Genomic DNA, 18,867 nt, shown 5'->3' on the forward strand with positions numbered 1-18,867 from the left:
ACTTGTTTTATGTCTCAGACATCTCAGATTTTATATCCGGAAGGAACCTGGTTTGCTATTGTCATCTTATTGGTGAGCAGTATGAAACATGAGCAACTGGTGTGCAGATATAAGTGAGTATACACCATGTGACTCTTTCTGCTTCTGGGTGAACTCACTCATTATGATCATTTCTAGCTCAATCCATTTGTCCACAAATTTCGGGAATTCCTTGTTTTTAATATCTGAGTAGTATTCCATAGTGTAAATGTAATACCGTTTCTTTATCCATTCTTCTACTGAGGGACATGTAGGCTGTTTCCATGTTCTGGCTATTATGAATAAGGCTGCTATGAACATGGTTGAGCAAATTACTCTAGGTGAGAGAAGCATGGAGAATGGCAAAGTAGAAGGATCCAGAGGGTCCTAGAAACCTACAAGAAGAACATTATGATAGGCAGATCTGGGCCCAGGGGTCCCGCTCAAACTATGGCACCAGCCAAGGACAATATGTGCAGTAAACTTCAAACCCCTACCCAGATCTAGCCAATGGACAGGACATTCTCCACAGTTGAGTGGTGAGTGGGGTCTGACTTTCTCACGTACTCTGGTGCCTCATATTTGACCATGTCCTCTGGATGGGGAGACCTGGTGGCACTCAGAGGAAGGATAGCAGGCTACCAAGAAGAGACTTGATACCCTATGAGCATATACAGGGGGAGGAGGTCCCCCTCAGGAACAGCCATAGGGGAAGGGAGTAAGGGGAAAATGGGAGGGAGGGAGGAATGGGAGGATACAAGGGAAGGGATAATCATTGAGATGTAATATGAATAAATTAATAAAATAAAATGAAAAAATAAAATTTAAAAAAAGAGACACTAAACACTCTGAAAAAAAAACAAAAAAAAACAAAACCATGGGCAATAAACTTGGCCTTTCAGCTGAAGCTGGAATCTTCACAGCTATGCTAAAGTGTGTTTTCTCAGCTTCAGCATCCTTGGCCTTTATGCCTGGATAACCCTTTGCAGTTAGTGATGCCCCGTGTGTTACAGAACACTGAGCGCCATGCCTTACATGCCCTCTAGATGCCAGTTGCAATCCTATCTACTGGTGACAGCCCCAAGGCCCTCAAGTCATCAAGGAATGCTTCCTGCAGGTGTAGTCACCCCAAGGAACCTCTACCTGGAAGCTGTACTTTCCCTTCCCTCCTCTCCACTGAGGCAAATTAAAATCCTAGGAGCCCGCACACTGCAGTATTTGTACTCTGACCTGGCTGAACGTCCTTTTCAGGTTTTCTCCAGTGTGAAGCATTGTGGTTAGGTATGTTGACAAGTTGCTAGCTTCCTGACCAAGCCCCTCGGATTCGCACCTATGTAGCTTGTGCAGGATACTCAACTGGCTCCAGGTCCCTCATCTGCGACAGTCTGTGGGAGGCCTGACCCCTCTGAGCATCAGCTGCTGCTGGCATGGATCTTGTTGCCACGTGCACAGCTGATGACACATACGTCTTTCTGGGGTGGGGATCCCCGTGATTACTTCCCAGGGTTGCTGTGAGTGTACAGAGTCAGGGAAACAAGGAGGGTGTGCCTTTTCCAGAACAGGTATGGAGGGGACTCTTTTTACACAAGCAACTTAATTTTGCATCACAACCGAATAGTCCTCTGCAAAGGGCTTTGTAGCCCCTCCCATGGGCAGGTCCTGTCTTTGTGTTTTGTCCTTTGAAACAAGGTGCAGTATGGTGGACATGCCCCCTCCCCCCACACATTGAAGATTATCTGATGTGAGGACTATGCCTTTTTATTATATTTCTCCATAGAATTTGGGTTAATGCTAGGGGACCATGGGAAGATGTGTGGAGTAGATGGGAAAACAGGTTTACTCACAGAGGCTCCGGCAGTTCTGTTTCTACTCCGTGTCATGGTCACATGAGGTCAGCATCCCCTTTGGGAACTGGATACTCCTGCTTGACCCAGCAATGCTTCCTTCTTTGTTCCAACATGGGGTTTTCTTCCCTTGGTGGGTTTTTAGAGTTGATGTATGCACGGGAACTTCAATGTATATAACAGGTTCCTCCCTTTGTGTTCATTACATGCGTATCTGTATGAGTGTGTGTGTGTGTGTGTGTGTGTGTGTGTGTGTGTGTGTGTGTGTGTGCATGTGAACACTTTCTCAAAGGCATTCTTTTTCTTTCATACTGTGCCAGGAGCAATGAGGTTTTCTGTTCTTGTCTCTTCCAGCATGTGGAGAGCAGAACTAGTAGACACCAGAGACTGCAGAGTGGCTAGAATGAATAAAGGGGTTTATGGGTGTGACCCATATGTGCGCTGCTACAGGCTATATCTAGCCTGAGGTTTGCTTTGGTTGTTTTGACTCCCATCGTTTTTCTGGGAGACAGAAGAGAACTGATTTCCCTCTGCAGCTCACCTCACACCGTCCCAGTCTGCACTGTCCATCAGGAGCCCCCCTTTTCCCCTGATGTCTCGCCTTCTGCCATGTTCTCTCGGAGTTGCAGGCTGAGGGTCAGAGACCACAGTGCCTCTCTTGGGAAGTCTGAATGGAGAGACACGAAAGCCCAGGGTGAAACTTGTCCCCCTCACTTGGGTACATCTTAGGAATTCTCATGTCCTTTAGAGTCCCTTTCATGCACAGTATATCCTACTGGCCTTTGCTGCAAGAACAGTATGGTGGCTGTGGCTAGCACACGCGCGCACTCCAGAGTGCCACCATTGAAAAGCTTTCCTGACTGGGCTACCCTGACTCCCCACTTTCAGGACGTCAGTCACACAGCCTGTGCAGTGCACATCATTTTCCTGTGCAATTCAGGCTTACATGACAAGCCTACCGAGAGCCTGTGAGCTGCCTTGTGCCAAGTCTGAGAATCAGAGAGGAAGTAAAGGGACTTAGGAGTCTCTGTCGGTCATCATGGTGAAGTGGCCTTCACAGCCCCACCACTCTCGAGGCCTGTGCGTCCTTCCTAAAAGCAGCCGTTCCACTGGCCTTAGGGCATAACTTGATCTTTGGAAGGCTTAAAAAATTTTTCTGAGCACAAACAAACCTATTGAATTAGGGATTTCCTGGACAGGAGTGATGAGTACTCCCACTGCCAGTAGCCACAGGGGTAGACCAGGGCACGGGCCCCAATAAGCACCACCCATCACGTGTTTGTTCCAACTCACACCTGACAAGTGGGAAACTGGGCGGATCTCAGAAGTCTGTCTCAACCCTCTTCCAAGTAAGCTAATGACAGGCAGGTAAGCACCATTGCTCTAGCCAGATGCTTACAACCAGGGGTTACTTGTCCCTAGGGGACCTTGGCCCATGTCTGAAGACCTATTTGGTGGTCATGATGAAGCAGTGGGGTGCTGCAGACATCAAGTGGGGAGAAGCCAGGTATGGTGTCTGACAATCTCCATGTACAGGACAGGCTCTCACCACAGATGGTCAGCCAGCCAGTCATCCCCACAGTTCAGAGTAAGCCCGCTCCTTCTCTGCCCTGGTCTGCAGTGAGCTTGATCTGCCCAAACGTGTGTGAGGGTGTTTCTATTCCCTTTCCTGCGTGGGAGCTGAATTACTGTGTAAAGGGCTAGTGTGGATGGGCGTGGCCACCACAGATTATCAGAGGAGCAAAGGTGAAGAGTCAGCCGCAAGAGCTGTGTCCATGTTCATGTGTAGGGTGAGTGTGTACGGGCACATGTGCATGCGTGTGATCATGTATGTGGAGATCAGAGGACAACCGTGGGCGTCAAAAAATAAATCCTATTAACATGTTTTCTGAGTCAGGGTCTCTCAGTGTCCTGGCGCTCATTACATAGGCTCGGTTGGCTGCCTACTACCCAGGCTGGGGTCCTCCTATCTCCTCTTCCCCTTGGATAAAAGCACACCACCATGCCTGGGTGCTTATGTGGGTTCTGGGGATCAAACTCAGGGTCTCAAACTTGCAAGACAAGTATTTTTACTGACTGAGCTATCTCCCGAGCCCAGGAGAAACTTTCTAAACAATGCCATTTCTCATCGTGTGTAGCATCCAGACATCCTCACCCTAGGCTTCTGGGGGATATTAACACAGTCAACTCTGAGCAAGTGAACAGATATAACTGGACTGATGACTATTCGGGTATGAGAGACGCACACCAAACAGGCGGAACCTTTCAACCTGCAGAGCCACAGAGGTTTGCTAGGCTCCTCTGGGTTCAAGGTCAGCCTCTACCAGAAAGCCACAGCTGCTAGAGGGTCCCTGACTACTGCTCAGGCAGATGCTTGGCTTGCAGACAGTATGTCTACAGTTCTGAAGACTGTCAAGGCCATGATGAGACATTTTGTCACTTGCCGGAGGTCAGGTCTAGGGAGGAGAGGTTGCTTCCTTCACGCCCCACAGCTCACAGTGACACCAGGATTCCTCGGATCCATGCTGCCTGGATGCTGATGGCTGCACTAGCTCTCCTTTTCTGCCTTCTGTGAGCAGCATCACAGTCAGAGCCTTTCACAGCTCTAGACAGCTGGGACTCTGAGACGGCAGAGTGGTGCGTTCTAGTGCGTTCTGGCCAAAAGCCAGGTCTTGTTCTCACAGTTGCTCTCCAAAACCTCACAGCTCCAAAATTAGTGTGTGACAGCCTATCTGATGATCATTTAAGGGACACCAGTGAACAGACTAGCTTCATTCCATGACATATAACTTATAGACACTGATCAAGCTAAACCTAGGTGGAAATACTAGATGGAATATCTATCTATCTATCTATCTATCTATCTATCTATCTATCTATCTATCTATCTAGAGACACAGAAAGGAGCAGGACCATGAAAACCAGTACCTGAACAGAGAGAGGCTCAGGGCCAATGAACAGCGACAGCTGGGTATCCCGGAAGCAGAACCCCACAGCAGAGAGGGCTGTTTGTTTTAGAACAGCAGATGAAGGAAGAACTGAGCTCTTTAACCTCCCTCAGCCAGTGCTGAGGGTTAGATGTTCCTCACCTGTGCACAGATCTGAGGCCTGTCGCAGGGTGGGGGGAGTCTTCCAAATCTGAAAGCTAGAGATCCTCCCTTCTGCATCCCGAGTTCCCTGATGTTTTCTGAGCAGGAAACTGAATGGTCCTACAAAGGAAACAAGCTAGGTAGTGAGGAGTTGGAAACAGGTGCTCATCTCGAGATCTGCCATAGAGCTCTTTGGTTCTAGAGAAGTGAAGACTACTCCAAGAAAGCACACACACACACACACACACACACACACACACACACACACACAGCTGTAGTGAAGGACCTTCAGGGCACCAGGGCCCCCAGGCTATTGTTATAAATCACATATATATTCATAAAGTGCTTAGGAAATCTTGGGTGCATGAGAACAGATCAACAGAGCATCAGCTTAGTGTCTGGGGAATAGAGCTCACCAGTGAGCAATTAGAGACTTGCAAGTCCTCCTTTCTTCCCCGGCCCTCCCTCTTCCCCTCTCCCATCCTTTCCTTATAGTAACTAGAGTTGGTTTCAGCTATAATATGCGTGTGTGTGTATGTATGTATGTATGTATGTATGTATGTATGTATGTATGTATGTATGAATTTTGAGTGTATGAGACAGGGTTTCTCTGTGTAACCTTGGCTGTCCTGGAACTCACTTTGTAGATCAGGCTGACCTCGAACTCAGAGATCCACCTGCCTCTGTCTCCCAAGTACTGGGATTAAAGGCATGCTCCAACCACGCCCAGCTTCAGTTAAAATAAAAGTGTCTTATTCTAATATGTTTTATTTCTCAACTTGAAAGAAATTAGGATGCGAAGTGAGCTAATATTTCTTTACATCTTATTTTGTGTGAGGCTCATACAACTTCCATCTACTTAAACAACAACGTGACGGAGGGGGAGATCAGCCATTGCTTTTAAACATGAAAACACAGGCAGGGTTTACTAGTTGAGGGCCCAAGTCACCTGCACAACCACCAGAAGATCTAGAAGATGTGGGCACAGGTTGGCCGTCGGCACAGAGCCCATTCGCTTCCTGGTCTTCTGCATGGCCAGTGTGTACCCCAGCAACCCTCTGTTTATCCTTGGCACTTATTCGTCGCAGGTACACAGACACCCACAGTGCGGTTGGAGCTGTTCTCCCTCGCTGTCCCCTCTCCCATCTCTGAACCTCACGTAGTCCAGGCTGACCTTGACATTTTCTGCATACCCAGAGTTGACCCTGACTCCAGCTCCTCCGGTCTCCACCTCCTAAGTGTTAAGACTGTAGGCATTCCCCATGAACGCCAGTTTTATGTAGCACTGAGGGTTGAAGCCAGGGTCTTGCACTTATAAAGGACCTGCGAGGTTGGGCTGCACCAGGCAAGCATGGCCTACCCATAAGGCCACGCTAGTCTGTAAGCATCAGATGAAACTTGCCACGAGGTCATGTGACCCAGCTCCCGGAGCTCCCGTGGCAGAGTGCTCTGCGATGCACTCCAGGCTCACTGAACTGGTGGGAATGAATGGCTGGCAGCCCAGCTTGACTTGCTTTCACGTAGTTTGTATTCTCTCCATAGGGCAGAGTCACCAGACAGCTCCTGTCTCCTGCCAGTGAACACTCACACAGTTTAAATGTCGTCTTTGCAAGGCTGTCCTCCATCAGCCCTGTCTTCTTTGATCAGCTCCTCTCCTCACTACGTTCTAAGTCCTTTATGTTTTATGCATGTTGTGGCCATGCGGCTGTGGTGGTCACCTGTAGGCTCTTAAACTACAGTTTCTGTTGTTTTGATTCCCTGAGCATTCCACGGCACAATGCGATTGTTTAGGTGGTGAGAGCTGTAGGTCCCGAATTATTGGTACCATTTGCTTAAAACGGGACTCATTGCAGTTTGGGGCCACCTGGTTTCTAGATCTGTGTCCACCATCCTCTATTAACCCTCCGCTGGACTGTTTTTCCACAAGTGAGCAACTAAATATTGTTACAGACCAAACTATTTTTGTTAACATGCTATTTTAGAGCTGGGGAGGTGGCTCAGCTGGTAAAAAAGGCTTATCTTGCAAGCACGGAGGACTGAGCGTGGCTCCTAGAATTTACGTGACGGAGCTGATCTTGTTGGTGTGTGCTTAGTCCTAACATTGAAGTGGTGGAGGCAGGGGCTCCTTAGGGCTCCCTGACCAAACAGCCCAGGCTTTAGGCCAGTGAGGAACCCTGACTCACAAAACAGAGGATAGAACCTTAGGGATGCTATCTGAAGTTGACCTTTGATCTTCATATGCATGTGCAAATGTGTATAATGTATACATAAGGACACACACATGATGCATACATGCATATGTACATGTACTACTCACATACACAAGAGAAGAAATGTGTTGTTGTTGTTGTTGTTATTATTATTACTATTATTATTATTATTATTTTGGTTTTTTGAGACAGGGTTTCTTTGTGTGGCCTTGGCTGTCCTGGACTCGCTTTGTAGACCAGGCTGGCCTCGAACTCACAGCCATCTGCCTGCCTCTGCCTCCAGAGTGCTGTGATTAAAGGTGCGCCCCACCACAGCCTGGCCAGAATGTGATATTTTAAAATTAGTGTTTTAAGTCTTCTATTATTATTATCCAGCACAGCAATATAAGTATCTCCCACTCGTCATAGTCTTGATATGTTGGGCTCGGATGTAGGATTTCCATCTTCATATCAGTACCATGGAACACGAATCATCACATCTGTGGGCTTCCAGGCGGCAGGGAGAGTCACCTGACTTTCTTGGAGCCAAGGGGCTGAGCTAGGATTTAAAGCAAGGAATAGCATGCCCCACAGCTTGCTTTAGGGATAGGCTTTGAAATGTGAAAATCCAGTGTCGTAGTGATTTGTGGATCTAACTTCACATCAATGAAGATGTTTTTGAAAAATGTTATTGTGTGTACTTACTGCACACAGTGCCGTGTTGTGTAAGGACACATTTACACAACATGCATTGCACACTGGGCACGTTCCTACTCTGTCCCTCCCTTTTCCATGAGTCCTGGCTGTCCCCTATAGAGTCTCTCTTCCGCTTTTGTGTCACATACAAGTACATGATTTGCTATGTCTGTATGGAATCTAGGAACCACAAATAACAGGGAACATACAGTGTTTTTCATCCATGAAAATGGACTGGCATTTGGAATTCCCTGGCTCCGGCTTCGTAGTTTAGCGCTGATCTGGACAGATCCATCCAGCCCACCCCTTAGTAGATTATAGAGAGCCGAGTGTGCTGATCACTCCAATAAGTTCACAGAAGCGTCACCTCCAGGGTTTGGTTTTCATGGACTCTGAAATCCCAGATTGTACACACGGAAGTTTTATGTGCATATTTAAACTTTGTAGCAACACAGATTAATGAAACCTTTAGAAAACACTTTATCCTATAGTTTCATTTCCATGAACGGATGTTAAAGCAGTTATGAGCGAGGGTGACAAAGTTACACGCGCATAGCTGCCATTATGCTTAGACTATCACGGTAGAAGGTGGAAAAAGCAAGCACTGCCAAGCTATGGAGAAGCTGATATGTGCATGTTCTTGGGTCTACCCCACAGAGCACCGTTAACCTTAAAAATGACCTTAAAAATGTTTACATTATGTGGTGAAATATAAGGATGAAGAAAATGCAGTGCATAATGTTGACCCTTATTATAATTACAGGTAAAAACTGTGTTTTCCACAGATGGAACATAGAGGAAATCTGAACTCTGAGATGGTCAGCAATAGTATTTTTACTTTTTTCCTTAATACAATTACCATGCTATATGCTATAATAATATATGGAGTGATATTAAACTGACTATTTTCACTCAGTCAGTTATAAGTGAAATTTAAAATGTCAGAGTGTTTAGTCAGCGTTATCCACGACTGTAATTTACCAGAAAATGTGTTTGCTTTACATTACCTCTAAGGAACTGAGACATTGTAGCGAGCTTTGGTACTCCCCTATGTTGACTGGCAACAGTGGAGATAATTATTTTTGTTTATTGGTAGGAAGTCATTCTCTAGAGGTGAATTAAGGATGGGGAGGACCAAATCCCAGCCGAGTAAAGAGCCACCATGATAGTTCAGGACGCTTCTCCAGAGGCCCCATCACTCTCCTGACACTCCCTGTTTGGGGTGTGGAGTGATGCCTGGTGGGCAGCTCTGTAAACAGTGACAGTCCGCAGCACACATTCAGAGCACCACAACCTTTTCATAAACACTCTGTTGATGAGCTCTTAGGGACCCATACCATCAGGGGCCTGAGGGACACCCAGGGGAAAGATCCAGGCCTCATGGGGACTCTTCACAATTAGAAAACTTCCAACGTGTTGACTTTTGCATGTGGATAATTAAGTGATCTTTCACAGACAACATGCCTTCCCACCTCAACCTTCACACCTCAGCCCTCACACCTCAGCCCTCACACCTCAGCCTTCACACCTCAGCCCTCACACCTCAGCTCTCACACCTCAGCCCTCATACCTGTTTTTTTTACCTCAGATTTCCCACCTCAGCTCTCACACCTTTGTTTTTCCACAACAACCCTCCCATCTCATCCCTCCAGCATCATACCTCCCACCTCAGTCTTTCACCTCAACCTCCCACCTCAACCTCTCACCTCAGCCTGCACACCTTAGCCTTCACATCTCAGCTTCACACCCCATCCCTCACACCTCAGCCTTCACACCCCATTCCTCCCACCTCTGCCTCCCACCTCAATCTCATACCTCAGCCTTCCACTTCAGCCCTCACACAACCCCCTGTTCTTTCTTTGGAAGGCTTTATTTCTGGCCATCTGCTTCTCAGTGGCGTGTTCTGCCTCAAAGCGGCCACGCGACACTCATACCTCTTTTTTTTTCTATTGTTACTCTTGAACAACTTAAAAAATAAAAACTCAATGCATTTGACATGTAAAAAAAATCTTTTATTTAAAAAATTTAATTAAAAAATGGATCAAATTACAGTTGCTATGTTTATGTGGTAAAAAGTATTCTATGGTTTTGGAATGTAACAATATCAAATGATTTAATCAAGATAATTATCATTATCTATCAACCCAAATACCACATCCAATGAGAATGTTTAAAATTTACTCTTAGTAAATTGAAATATGTAATAATAATTTGCTGTATTTACTAGATTGTGTTATAATACATCCCAAGTGGGAAAAAAAACCCTTTATTTCTCTTAACTGAGGTTCTGTGCTCTTTAATGACTCTTTAAAGCATTTCTTTATTCTGTCTCTCCGTCTCTGTCTCCCTACTTGCCTCTGCTCCCCTCCCTCTCTCTCCCTCTCTCAGCACATGAGGAGGTGAGGGGACACTTTGTGGCAGTCAGTGCTCGCCTTCTACCACGTGGGTCCCAGGACTCAAACTCAGATCGTCAAGCTTGGAAATCTATTGGCCTGCAACTTTTCAAACATGGTGTATATGATGGTTAATCTTCATTGTCAACTTGATTGGGCTAGGACTTCTAAGGGGCATTATTAAGGGACATCTTTGTACCATTGTGTGTGTCTCCAAGCATTTTCAGAAGATTAGAAGTGGACCTGCCACATTGGACATCATCCCAATGATGAGACGAGGTCCTGGACTGACTAAAAACAAAGAGAGAAAGCTGAGTAAGCATTGAATTCCCCCTTTCTCTTTTTTCCTACCCACCCAGATGTGAGCAAGCAGCTCCATCTCCTCTCAGGCACCATGCTTTCTCTTCCATGATGGTCTGTGCCCTTAGACAGTGAGCTAAAACAAACTTGTCCTTTCTTAAGTTGCATCTTGCCAGATACTTGGTCACAGCAAGAGAAAAAAAAAGTCACTAACACAGCATCTAAGGCTTGGGACATCTTTGGTCCTGGTGCTTAAACAGTAGCTTTGCAGACGCCCTGCAGTCTGACCAGCGGGTTTGGTTGTTTAGCCCTGGACTTCGTGTGGTCCACATTGAGACACTAACCTTCTGCACACTGTGAACCAGTCTATTAGGGAAGTGTAACTCCGCCTGCGATCTCACCCTCCTGTTTGAGAGACCTTGTTCAGGGTGTCAGCAGCTGCAGCTGCAGCCCAGGAAGGGCAGGGAAAGGTCCCTCTACTCTGATTCTTCTTCTGCAATGAGTGAGGAGCTCCTCACGAGTGAGGCATGATCTCAGCAGGTCAGTGGCTTTGGGCTTTTGCCCCTGCACTGTGAAGCCCTGAAATATTGGAGAGGAGAGCACGTCTCTCCATCAAGGTAATGCGTTACCCTTAGAGGTAAGGCTAGCCCAGGGCAAGCTCCCTCTTGAGCTTACTCTGAGCAATGAGACCATTTTTCACATCATGTGTTGGGTCAGTAATACTTGTTAACCATTCCTTTGTGGAGAACACTGGTGGGAAAAAAGTCAGAAATAAGGAGGAAGAACTTGAGGAATTTTCCTTGTGGGGACCCTACAATAGTAGATCATATTAGCTTTCATTAAACATGTTGAGCTGGGAAAGTTATCATATGAAAACAAAGCTGGTCCATGCTTTTTTGGTTTGGGGCTACATGGTATGGAGCCAGGAGTTCAACATTTTTTCACACTTACTGTATTTAAATTAACGAGCCTGGCCAGCTGTGGTCACAGTTTCTCTGATTCACCATCCACTACATGACCATTTCCTGAGGAGCCAGTCCTCCTTGAAAGACAACACCGAATTGCACCCAAACACTATCCACTGCCAGCTTCCATCTGCATCATTGATTTCCCACAATACACCCCTCTTCATACCCCAGAGGCATTCTCCCACTACATTTCTATTATAGAAAAATAAGAGGTTGCTCCTATGAGCTCCCTGAGAATATGGCAGCATTAGCTACAGAGCACATTCTCATTAAACATCTATTAATGAATTGACCATGGACGGTGTTGTAGGGTATATGCTCTTATAATTCCAGAGCAACATTCCCTGAGCCTTAGATGTGGGACCTATGCTGTAGATGGAACTGGGCACCCCACCAACAGCTGTTCTCTGCATTTTAACCAGTTGTGGTTTTCTATAATGGTCTCCATTTGCCACAGAGAAGGAGCTTCTTTGACGAGGGACGAGAGCTACACATCTCTGGGGGTATAAGGAATTCTATCATGTAACTTTGGGAACTCACTGTGTAGACCAGGGTGCCCTAGTCTCTCAGAGATCCACCTCCCTCTGTCTCCAAAGGGCTGAGATCGAGGGATGCACCACTATACCTGGCTCTACTTTAAAACGAATCGCCGACTCACTACTTTCCTCAGGGCAGCAAGCACCTCCTTGTTCCTCAGGCTGTAGATGAGAGGGTTGAGCATGGGGGTGAAGATGGTGTTAATCACGGAGAGTATTTCGTCCTGTTCCGAAGTGTGGAAAGTGTGGGGGGTCATGTAGATGATCATAGCTGGCCCGTAGTAGAGGCTCACCACTGCCAGGTGCGAGGAACACGTGGCCAGCGCTTTCCTCCTGCCCTCTGGAGAATTCATGCGGAGAACGGCGAGGAAGATAAGCAGATAGGAGGACATGATGAGTCCCAGGGGGAGGAGAACAAACACGATGCAAATGACGGACACCACTGTTTCATACAAGGAAGTGTCCTCACAAGAGAGCTTCAGGACAGCAGGCATCTCACAGAAGAAGTGGTGGATTTCCCTGGGGCCACAGAAGGGGAAGGTCATGGTGTAGATGGTGTTGATGAGAGAATTCAGGGCGCCTCCACCCCAGGACACTAGGGCCATCCACAGACAGACTCTTGGGTTCATGATAATTGAATATCTCAAGGGATTGCAGACAGCCACATAACGGTCATAAGCCATGAGGGTCAGAAGGAGACACTCACTGCCCCCAAGGGCAAAGAAAAAGAAAATTTGGGTTCCACAGGCAACTTTGGAGATGGTTTTCTTTCCGGAGAAAAAGTTGATGACCATCTTTGGGACAGTGGTAGAAATTAAGGCCAAGTCAATAAGAGAGAGGTGGCTGAGTAGTATGTACATTGGGGTGTGGAGGCGAGAGTCTGCCCAGATCAAGAGCACCAGGATGGCATTCCCTGTGAACGCGATGACGTAGATCAGGAGAATGGAGATGATGAGGATGCCCAGATAGTGCAGCTCTGGGAAAAGCCCCAGGAGAATGAAGTCAGCTGAGGTCCCGTTCCCTCTGTTCATATTCCGGACTCCCAGCATTGAGCTACGCAGTGCACAGAAGATACTAGAAATGTGATCAGAAGTTCATTCTTTGAGAATCATTACCAAATCAAAGAAAACCCAAGTTGACAGCTGGGACCAGACTTTTATTTGTAGAGTAAAACTCAGTTTTGTGAAAATACATTTGGGTATGAAAGACTGAGGACAGGGTTAGTTAAATGTTTTATAAGTGACATTAATACTGATGTGAGACAGAGCAAGCATGGAAAGACCAGAGAGGTACCATTGAGAGTTGGCTGAAGAGAAGAGAAGGCTCAGGGGTTAAGAGTGCTTTCTGATCTTCCATAGGACCTGAGCTCACCACGTATAGCAGCTAGCCTGCAACTGCTAAAAGCCCCGCCTCCCTGCCCCAATCTAGAGGATCTGATGCCCTTTTCTGGTCTCCTGATCATCTGCAAATACACACACACACACACACACACACACACACACACACACACACAGTTGGATTCTTTGGTGAAAAATGCCTGGTGAGGAATTACCATGATTAAGTGTTTAAATTGTTTAAGAACAAGAACACAATTACTCATGTTATATTTGGTGGTTTGTAAATACTTCTCAATGTTCTTGAGATTTGAACACTTGGCTGTGTATGTAGCCTTGTATTGGGAGCCTCCACCTCAGGAGCAAGAGATCAGGGTGAGGCGGCTGGCATGAGATGTCACAGGGCAGAAGAGAAATGCATACATGGACCACACAGTAGATGATGCCAGAGAGCCATGATTTGGAGCTAGAGATACTTTGTCCCCTTCTGGGTTACTGTCTTCAAGGGCCATGCAGAGTTCTGGAGGATGCTAGGGATTTCTTCTACATTTCTGACAAATGCATTCCACCCAAGAGGATGGGCGTGATCTGAGCTCAGCCGTCACCTGCCTCATGCAGAAGAGAACGACATGGTGGGTCAATTAGAGTAGCAGGTGTAGAGCTGGCCGTAGGGGCACACATCTTTCACCTCAGTACTCGGGAGGCAGAGGCAGAGGCAGAGGCAGGCAAGTCTCTGTGAGTTTGAGGCCAGTAAGACAGCCAGGACTACAAGAGAAACCCTATCTTGAAAAAAATCAAAACAACCAACCAACCAAATAAATTAGCCGGTGTGAATTAATTTGTTCCTCAAGAACTTGAACTTTGCATTTCAGAGATACTGTTTTTGAAGTCACGGTAAATATTAATGAGCAGTTCTTGCTCCTTTCTCATCTTTTCTGACATTCTTATTCAGATATCGTTAGAAAAAAAAAAACAGAACAAATTTTCTAGTAACAGGTTCCGTTTGAATGCTGTGCTTTGGCAGCTCAATGATTCATTTATACGACCACAAGGTGGCATGCTTACCGAGATATCCGAGAGCCAGGAGTGTATCACAGTGCTTGCTTTGCGTGTTCCAGGCCCTGGGTTCAGTCGTTAGCATCATGTACAGAAAACTCACCATTTGCCTCAGCCTCTGCTGGTGATCTTATTAATTTGTGTCTAGCTGGGTCACTTTGTTGTTGTTGTTAGTTTAAGTGTGCCTGATGGAGACATGTTTTAGGGCATCCAGTTAGAGAAATAACACATGCAGTTGGTGGCTCTGGGTAATGTCATCCATACGATGCGGCTACCCACCTGCTTACCTAGGTACAGCACCGTCTGGCTCAGTGCGAGCTTGCTCGCCACCACCCTGATTGTAATCATGGGATGTCCTAGAACTAATCTAAAATGACATTCAATGCTTAACTTTGGACGCCCTTTCTAAAATTTGGAGTAATAGGATGAGTGATTCAGGAGGCTGCTCTTTGGGGCCTTGGTACTCTTTGCTCAGTGTCGCAGGCCACCTCCTGACAGCATCAGTTGTAGTATGCTCCCAGCCCCCTTGGACAGTGCTGTCCCGGCAGACCCTCACTCACGCCCTGCTTCTGTCCCCTTAGGGCCTGGATGGGACAATCCTCCCTCTGTCTCCAGAGAGTGGATAAGGCAATTCTAAAGATCTCTTTTGTCTCCAAAGCACGTTAAATGCTAAGGAGGGAAGGGGATTGGGAAGGTTTGGAGATTTTCACATACTCTTGAAGAGCTCTCAGATGCACAGTCTTGGCCACCTCACTAGAGAGAGATACATTGTCACAACCCAACTACCTACCCTAGTGGCCTTACTAGAAAGATACATGGTTACCACTGAACTACTGTCATTATCGTTGTCTCCGAACCACTAGAGTTCACACTACATAGTGTGTGGGGTTTTTGTTTTGTTTTGTTTTTTTGTTTCTTCTAGACAGGGTTTCTCTGTGTAGCCTTGGCTGTCATGGAACTCACAGAGATTCCCCTGCCTCTGCCTCCCAAGTGTTGGGATTAAAGGCATACACAGGCTGTTTTAAAGACCATGACAAGTTAGCTTTGATCTTAGAGAGGCACTGCCAGGTAATGATGGGCTTTGAGGTGACTAGGCAGTCAAGTGACTGAATGGGGCTTGGCTTCTTCATCCACCAGGCCCTGGCTTGGCTCGCTGTACCAGATGTCAGACACTTCCGGTTGTGTATGTGCCTGCCTGGGAGAAGCCTGACTTGATCAGGTCTGTGTATCTCAGTGCTGTCACATAGTGACTGGTGCATAAAACCATCTATTACCAAGAGACACAAAGATAGGAGGAAGGAAAGTGTGCAGGAAGAGCGCCATGAGCCTCGAGAGACAAACCTGGGAGTCCCTTGGATGTCATTTTAAGCACTTACCTGTGTGAATGGCCTTTGTGATGCTACTGGTTAAACGTGGCTGTCACCTATGGAAACATTATTCTACCCTTTTGGATCATCCTGTGTGCTGTCTCATCACTGGGTGATCAGGTCCTAAGTCAGCATCACACAGCCAGCGTTTGCTGTCTTCTCCTTGATGGCTGGCTCACCAGGCTTGGATGTTGCAGGCCAAGCTCTGTCTAGCTTTCTTCTTGAGCCAAGTTAGTCTTGAGGAACAATCAGATACGATCAGGGTTACAGAAAGATATTAAAGAGAATTATGAAATTCAAATACATTTCTGGAAGGGAAGACATGTCAACCTGAAGAAAGATGATTGCCATTGAAGCAGAGGCCATGGCTTGCCATGCTGAGCACGAGGGGTCCTCTAAAAAGCACTTCGCGGATTACTCTCATCGCACTCTTAAGTTGACTGGTTGTACTTCAAACATAAACCACCATGGTTGCCCAAGATCACCCTCTCAGGCCCCAGTACATTTAAACTAGTCACCTCCACAGCACTGCTCCCACCGCCTTGATCTTGACTGAGAACCAATTCAGGAACGGAGCATCTGGGACGTTGCTGAGGGACAGGAAGTGCAGCCATCGGGAAAGCACATCACTGGGTGGCCTTTCTTCCTCTGACTCCCTGCCTGGCCCCTGCTGTCTCCTACTCCAGGTAAAGTCACTGTCCCTACTCACAGCTGTACATCTCAGGCTTTGTGACTGAAACTCATTGGTCACTGCAGGGCACAAATGACTCTACCTTGAAAGGACTTACCTGGGACCGTGTCTCACTTCATCTCAGCAAGGACCAGATTATGAAGCCGTCCATATCTAGTGAGTAAAGACCTCAGAAAAATGTGGCCTCTGTGAGTGGAGTCTGGCTTCTCTGGAAAACCCACTCAGACGGTTGATTGGGTTGAGATGCGCAGAGGAGAAGACAGCTTGCTCAATGCACACCACACAGCTACAGGGCTCTGACATCGCAGGAAGAGGAATAAATGGGAGGCTGCATCTGAGACAGGAGCCGCCTGATGAAACCAATGCCTTCATTACATTACATAAACACTTCTGGGACACCCCTCCCCGCCCCCACACCATTGCCATTGTCCTCTGGGAATCCGGCCCCCAGACATCAATTAGTTGTGTCCTCTGATAGCTACTGGTGTTCCTTCAGGATTTCAAGATCACTGTCTCATTAAGAGGGAGGGACTTTAGAGAGTGATGCTCAGGTCTTAGTGTGGCCTCTAAGGTGACAGAGGTCAGGAATACAAGTGATGCTTAGGTCTTAGTTTGGTATGTGAGGTGACAGAGGTCAGGAATGCTCCTTGGAAGCCTTCACTGGAGAGAGAGTCTCCTAGACAGACATGGACACATCGACTATAAAAGCTGACATCATGGCTACTTTTGAACCTTCCACATTTGGGTTCTGTGACTCTTTGAAATTTTATATATATATATATGGTTATATTCTCCCCTATTAGCCTCTATTACCATCTTTCCTTTTCACCAAACCCCTACTTCTTCCCCACGAGCCTCCCTGCTAGTTTCATGTCCCTTTGTTTTCTGTTTGTATGTGGTCTACAGCATTTAATTGAGGTCGCCTGCACCCATGTTTGGGTTGTTATTTGCTTAAGGAACTTAGTAGTGGCTTCACCATTGAGGAATATGGCTTCCTCCCTCCCCATTGTCTGTCTATGGCTCCTCAAGGAGGGGTGGAGCCTTACAAATTCCCGTTGACAGGCTCAGCTTGTAGGCCCGAGGTCAGAAAGACCCTTTTCCTTTGCCTCATACTCAATTGTCTAAAACAAACCACACCTAGAAACCTGTCACCAACGCGTGGGTGAACTAAACACTGCCGACAGTGAGGCAGGAGATGGAAGGAGAGATCGAAAGCGTCCTAAGTGTTGGCACTGTTGCTATGTACCACCAACCCTGCCTCTTTTTTGCTTTTCTGCCCTTCTCCACACGGGTAGCTTGAAGAGTTCTCCTGGTAGCCACTGCCTAGATTGAGAGATGTGAGGGCTTATACTTGAGTTGTAGTCTAAGGCAAAATGCTGCCATTGGCCACAGGTATGGGAACGGGAAATATTTTTGTTTCCCCACCCTCATAAGTCACTGAGCTTTGAGGGCTTTTTGCTATTTCTTTCTTCAGTGTCTTCATGCTCCCTGTATTGAGACCCTCAACTTTGCTGGTTGAACTTATGCCTCAGCAACATTTTTGTGACTAGAATTGGTTTCCTTATCTCTTTCTCAAGGAGTGCATGCTGGTTTCATAGTCCGCTTCTTTGATTATTTATTAATTTTTTATTTCTAAGTAGGTGGGTGGCAGGTATCATCTAGGTCTAGGGTCTTAGCATTCTTTTGAGTCCTTTGCTATTTCACCTACTTGAATAGTGTTGGAATCGGAATTGTTAACTTTTGGGAGAAACATAGTTTTTCTTTGATTCTATGTTGGATTTGTGCCTGTGTTGGGAGAACAACTCTTATGATTTCATGTAAGGACTGTTTTAGTGACCATAGTGTCCTGATGTGTCACCTGTGGTGCAGTTTAGCCCCAGGTTAATTTTACTGGGCATTTGCACCATTTCATCCTGGGGTGTTAGTAGAGAGAGTTGGAACAGCTCTCACTCATTCAAGGTCTGAGCAACACACCTTCTCAGTAAATCTTGCAAAAAAGAAAGAAATATGTGCCGGGCAGTGGTGGTGCATGACTTTAATCTCAGCACTTGGGAGCAGAGGCAGGTGGATTGCTGTGAGTTCAAGGCCAGCCTGGTCTACAAAGCAAGTCCAGGATAGTCAAGGCTACACAGAGAAACTCTGTCTCAAAACAAAACAAACAAACAAACAAAAAGAAAAAAAAAAGAAATATGTGCTTAGATACAGAAATAAGACAGAAGCCTTCTAAAGACACCAGGGCTTTCTTTGCATATCTTCTTTGCTGATGGAGTTCAAAGACTCAAGGGAATTTCTCACAGTATCTTCTCAGGAGGTCAAAGGGAAAGAAGGGATTGACTTGGATAGATTTAACAATGTACCTGAAAGAAATTCTTAATGATGGAAGTAT

The 18,867-nt window shown here is 46.5% G+C and overlaps 1 protein-coding gene across 1 annotated transcript; it reads right to left on the reverse strand.

Moving 5' to 3' along the window:
• Positions 1–12,128: 12,128 nt before the first annotated feature.
• On the reverse strand, positions 12,129–13,082 carry LOC127207861 (olfactory receptor 2T2-like). The gene has a single exon (XM_051167237.1). The coding sequence runs from the start codon at positions 13,080–13,082 to the stop codon at positions 12,129–12,131; it is 954 nt and encodes a 317-aa protein (XP_051023194.1).
• Positions 13,083–18,867: the final 5,785 nt, after the last annotated feature.

This window comes from Acomys russatus, chromosome 25 (genome assembly GCF_903995435.1).
Source record: "Acomys russatus chromosome 25, mAcoRus1.1, whole genome shotgun sequence".
In the NCBI taxonomy this organism is placed as follows: domain Eukaryota; kingdom Metazoa; phylum Chordata; class Mammalia; order Rodentia; family Muridae; genus Acomys; species Acomys russatus.